At 40.9% G+C, this 6235-nt stretch overlaps 1 protein-coding gene across 1 annotated transcript; it reads right to left on the reverse strand.

Moving 5' to 3' along the window:
• Positions 30-5978, reverse strand: LOC8070804. The gene is made up of 4 exons (XM_002447638.2): positions 5494-5978; positions 2661-2745; positions 496-2561; positions 30-368 (listed from the first exon to the last, which is right to left on the reverse strand). The coding sequence occupies exons 2-4, from the start codon at positions 2661-2663 to the stop codon at positions 83-85; spliced, it is 2355 nt and encodes a 784-aa protein (XP_002447683.2). The 5' UTR covers positions 2664-2745; positions 5494-5978; the 3' UTR covers positions 30-82.

Genomic DNA, 6235 nt, shown 5'->3' on the forward strand with positions numbered 1-6235 from the left:
AGATCTCATATTTTATTGACTTTCGGTAACATAATTAAGAAATATATATACAGGTCAATCATACGTATTCATTACAAAATACTCACTCATCTATCAAAGATTTCAACCCACTTAAATCTTTCTTGCTGCCTCTAATGGAGTCGAGGTACAGCACCTTCCCCCACTTGGAAATGATGACGACAGCAATCCAGTGCCCACCACAGTTATGCGCAAACATTACATAGTCTTTGTTGGCATGTTTCCTTAGGCCTTTTTCTAGATACCGCACACTATAATCTCTATCAGTCGTAAGGGTTTCTATGGACAATGGATCTGGATCAAGAAGGCCAACCGGCAATCTTTTGTCCCTAGCTTCTACAATGAGGGATCTAGGAATAGAGAAGCTAAGCAATTTAGTTGGCATATATATATATATATATATATATATATATATATATATATATATATATATGCATCATCTAGATCTAGAAAATGAATGAGTACAATGGTACTTACAGTGTCAAGCAGCGAAGAAGGGCCATATCCATTGCACCAAGTGTGAAGAGGTCAAACAAGTCTTCATATCCCACAGGCAACGGCTCTAATTCTAATTCACGTAAGAAATGCTCGTGCTTGAACATGCCAACTATACCAGTGTTTCCATTCTCTGCAACTGCTTTCATGTAGTGGGCATTAAGAGCAACACACCCAGGTCCTGCCTTCTGAACTTCTGGTGCTGATAGCAGTGGCTGTCCAAATTGGAACTTGGGGTTAGCCTGTACCCATATAGACGGCGTGGGGGCACTATTCAATGATTTGGCGCGTTCTGCCAGCTGCTTATGCTGCTTGACACCCACCTGCTGGCCAAAGGTGTCACTCTTGGCTGATCGCTGATGTTCAGATGCAGCATGCGTCGACTTAGTTGGATTCTTGGGTGCCACAATCGCCTTGGAGGCACTATTCGCTTTACCAACTGGTGAGGATGAAACATGATGAGGTACCACAAGGTCCTTCAAATTGATTTTGGCTGACCCAGAAAGTGGAGATCTTAATGGATTTGGAGAAGAGGCCTTTGGTGATACCTGAATGCAAGTCCTACTCCACTGGACCCTTATGAATAAAGCCTCTCCAAGAGTTCTAACCTCATCTCTACTTATAGGCGGACTCAGCACATAGCCCTCATGTTCAGGATATACAAAATCAATAAGTACAATAGCATATCCATCCTGTACTGGAACCGAATAAAGCTGTTTTTGCTGTGGAAATACCCGACCCCTTGCTACCACTACCTGGTAACCTCCAGGGTTGATTACCAGTGTACACAACGTTGGCTCTATAAGAAGGTCCAACTGTACATTGCAGAGTGCACCTGAGGCCGAGGCACAACTGCTCTTCAAACTGAACATTGAAGTGGGGTTGGAAGGCGACCTCAAATCAATTCCACGTTCAAGTAGCTTGGTCATGATATCATTAGTGACCTTCTCAGTAACATCTTGTGTGACCTTCTCGGTAACTTCTTGTGTCACTTGGCTTCTAACTTCTTCTTTAATGGCTTCCACATCCACATGCTTCCTCTTTCTATACATGCTGGTGCAATCCGGCCAATACTTCCAGCCGCTGTAACTAGAGACACCACGCACGCGCCTTGTCTGTTCTGGTCGGCCCAAAACCTCAGTGAGCACATCTCTTTCCCTGACCGAAGTAACCCCTGAAGACTCAAGGGCTGCTTGCTTCTCTAGAATTTGATGTGAGAGACTTTCAGCACTCTCTGACAACCAATGAATCTCAACAGTACCTTCTGACTTAACCAATTTACTTCTTGCTCGCAGCCAATTCCTAGAGCGACCCAGAGGAAATGTGTCCCAAGGATTAGTGATGCCAGCGCTAGCTAACTCCCTGTCCTCTTGCTCCCACTTTTGGGCCATCCCAGCATACCCTCCTGTACCTAGGTGGTGTACATGCACGTGCCTCTCCCGGAGCTTCTTGTATTTTTCACTTCTTGCCTTTGCATTTTCGCTCTCCTGAAGTGTCACAAAATCTTGCCAATCTTGAAGGGGAATGTATGGGTGCTTCACCCTTGCATCCAACCCTTTCCTGATGAATGTACGTACTAGATCACTTTTGTGTGTTCTCCAACTTTTGGCTATCATCTGCATCATGTTCTTATATGCAATAACCTTCAACTCATCAGAAAACACCAAAAAGGGATGGACACACTCATCAAACAATAGCTTCTTGTCCTCTTCACTTAGGTCAGAAAATGAAGGCAGGACCAATGATATCCTTTGCCTAGCAATCAGACCAGCAAGCTTCCTCATTCTTAAGTGGGCCTTCCTCTCAATGGGCATCCCATCCGGAGTGAGCTCTGTGACATCTATCGTGTCCCCTGGCCATTGTGTGATTGTCCTCTTTCTCCGTGGGTGACGTGAAGGTTCAGATGTGTGCACCTCTGCATTAAAAAGTATGCTCTCTTCATCCTCTTCAATATCTTCCCCATGTTGGCCCCCTGCATCAGCTCTCTCTTCTTCCTCTTCAATAATATTTGTTTTCTTCGAAGCTGATGATGAACCTCCAACAGACACCTACAAAACAAATTATAGGAAGGTTGTTACTGAGCATGATAAAGCTCTGCCATCTAACAGGAAGTAAGAGTGTTGGTATAACAAAAAGCTAAAGATTACCATTCTGTTTGGGATTAGTATATGTAGTCAGCAAGTAGCACTCAAGAGACACACCTCAATGATAAGCCTTTTCTTTGTCAGGTTCCTAGAAATAGCAATCAAAATAATTAAGTAACTAAGTAGCACATGGAAGTACTTGGAAAAAAGAATACAGCCTCCGGAACTCCAGATATCTTTGTATGTATATATCATCTAGTGTCTAATTAAACAAACAGACTGTGCTATAGATAGAACTAGAATAGAATTTTCCTATTCTGACCAATTAAAGCATACATACTATGAAAACTAACACAAAATTTAAATTCTTTAGTACGTAGTTCATCCACTGCCCTAATAAGTTAGGCCAGCTATTTTACTGACAACGCATAAAGCAGATACATTTCGATCATAAGAAACTGAACTTAATTTGATAACACAACAGCTTAACCTTCATTATAGGGTATATCTAATAGCAAAGCAAAACTGTATATAGTTGGGATCAACCAAAATATGAGGTGGGTGTAAAGATTGCTGGTCATAGAGTTGTTAGTTTCTTTTTCAGGATTTTAGTAGAATCGATAGTTCCTTCGGAGATTAGATAGTAATTGGGATGTTCAAGATTTGCTACTGTGGAAACATGATCCTGGGATAATATATGCATGGCATGTGAGTATGTGTAACAAGCTGAAGACCTTGGAGAGGATTGGCCATTTGTGCTGGGAGAACAATCAGCAAATGAAAGGTCCAGCCATCCAAGTGCTAGGAGGATGCAAATCCTCGCGCTTGCACCTACGTTACCTTTTTATAATCTTGCTAAATTTGTTTATTTAAGATTAATATTGTGGCCTTATTGATTTTTTCATACGACTGTATTGATTTGGGAAGGGAGTCAGATTCAGATGAGTTGAGAGAAGGACTGCAAAATTGGACACAGGCCCGAGTTTCTCATATAATAGCATCATATAATAGTTGGAGGGGCTGAGGGGATATTTTTAATTTAAATTTAGAATTCTCTCTAGGTTTTATTTCCACTAATTTAGTATTTTCCTGAATAGAAACTCCTATTCCTCTTAATCGTAAAATTGATCTTTAGCCAATGTTTGGATGTTTGCGGTGCAAAAACGTTTTTTAGTGGTTGACTAATCTTTATAGAAACATATACTGATTGAGAAGTTAAAGATGTCATCCCCTGTTGTGTTGAAGAAGATTGCTATTACTTACTTAAATGATTCATCTATTTCTCTTGAGGACCACGTGCTTCCATGCACTGCAGGAGCTTTTAGTTCTCATTGAGTGCATCGTTCAACAGTGCGTATATGTGCTTGTTTGCAAATAAAGACGAATGCTCTAAACCTCATTCTTAGCAAGCCAACCATGTATGAGCATGTAGTTACAGATGCAGATGTCCTTTTCTTTTCTTTTGTCCATAAGGGAGAGTGTGTGTGTAGGACGTTATTTAATTAATTACTTGTGATTGATGCATGTTTAGAAGATCCATGTAATTATGTTCTTTGTGTTTGTTTATTATAGTATATGTAAATGCAAACTTGGATGCCTTCCTTTTCTTGATTCAAGAACTTAACTATGTTAGCACATGGATGTGCTGGGTAAACTTATCTGAGGCTGCTGGGGGAGCCAGTCAGAACAAATAATGCTTTATTCATTGTGTTTTTTTTCCAATTAGTTCTATATATCTTCTGTTGTTGCTTGTTTAACAGTATGCCAACGCCATCGTCTCACATGATCATGAAAAAAAAACAATTTGGTCAGTTGCCTTGTGTTTAAACAAAATACTAGCGCTAGAAAATGACCGGACTAGAATAGAAATTTTCCTAATTTGACCAACAAAAGCATACATGCTATGGAAACTGACAAAAAATGTATATAATTTCAGTTAGTACTTTCAGGTTCATCCACCGCCACACCTATTAAGTTATTAAATCAGATGTTTTACTCTACACGCAAAAAGCAGAAACATTACGATGAGAGGTAACTGAACTTAATTTGATAACGCAACAGCTAAGACTTGGTGTATCCAATAGCAAAGCCAAATAGTATATAGTTAGCAGGATCAATCAAAATATGGTGATGCCTTTGAAAGCACACCTACAACACTATGCATGTAAGAATTTACATAGCCAATTAATATAACCTTACTGTTGCCATCAATATGGATATATTTCCAAGCCCATGGCAGTAACCTTTTAGAGCACATATGGACAGAATAAATAATGTATTATATCAGTGTTTTCAACAACAATGTAATCATAAGCTACATCAAACAGGGTCATATATAATATCCAAGCACATGCCATATAAACATTAAGCATTTTACATAGTGCAACAATCTCAAGATAAATATGCAGACACCATTGTAGATATTTATTAGAGCACATTTATATAGCAGTAAAGCTTAATTCATATGATTGCAGCTGGAAATATAATAGAATCACTAAATAAGCTAATATATATCTACTAATTAGTTGTACAGCTTGCACGACCATATTAAATCCCTGAAGAAATATAGCTACTCTTGATTGTGAGAACTTGAGACTATATATGATATAAAAATTTAGCTGATTAATATCACCAATAGTTAACTTATGGATATTAATTTCGTAAAGCTAAATATAATGTGCATGGGCTACTATAGTATGCATGTGTACTTGGTGCGTGTGGCATTAAATGCTAGTCATGACTTACACATTACTTTTGTTTTTTTAATTTTTATATATTCTTACAACCCACCTTTGGAAAGGGTACAATTAAGCTGCAGATCATAGATCAATGCCTGGACTACTAGTACTAGTACTCATTCACAAACAAAGCAGCAGGCTCGCGGTATAGTATTTACCTTTTGGCGAGCTCAGAGTAGTGGCGGCACAGGATTGCAATTGGCGTTTGGGCCTACGAAGGCGTAGGCAAAGGGCTCGGCCAGGGTGGAGAGCTAGGGCGCCATGCAGGTCGCAACCTCTCGCCAGGCCTTGCGCGGTCATCTCCGGTGTGCTCGGGTTGCCTCCTCGCTAGAGATGACCTCCTCTCGAGTCACTCAGCGGATGGGGTGGCGTTGGAGACGGAGGCGCGGGGGGATTCGTGGATCGCGGATATGTGACGACGCGCGGCTTTGCATTGCAACCATACGGTGATGGCGCCGCCGGTACTGGGATGCCGCGACAGAACGGGCGAAGAAGGAGGGCCGGAATCTGTGTGTTGGGTCAAATTTGATATTATCGATGGGTCGGAAAACCCTAGCTAGCATATATACCCTCAACTCGGCGGCGTGCGTGCAGATGCGGCGGCCCGGCCGGTCTAGATGCCAGCAAGGGACGAAAATTTTGAAAGCTGTACGCGGAAAAAGAAAAAAATTAAAGGCGTGTCTGTAATCGGGAAAGGGGGGCGGGGCCGGGGGGGGAGAGCACAGAGTACATTTGGCTGAAATTGGCGGTTAAGGCCTTGTTTACTTTCAAAAAATTTTGCAAAATAGAAATAGTAGCATTTTCGTTTGTATTTGACAAATATTGTCCAATTATGGACTAACTAGGCTCAAAAGATTCGTCTCGTCAATTCCGACCAAACTGTGTAATTCGTTTTTATTT

This window comes from Sorghum bicolor, chromosome 6 (assembly GCF_000003195.3).
Source record: "Sorghum bicolor cultivar BTx623 chromosome 6, Sorghum_bicolor_NCBIv3, whole genome shotgun sequence".
Lineage (NCBI taxonomy): Eukaryota > Viridiplantae > Streptophyta > Magnoliopsida > Poales > Poaceae > Sorghum > Sorghum bicolor.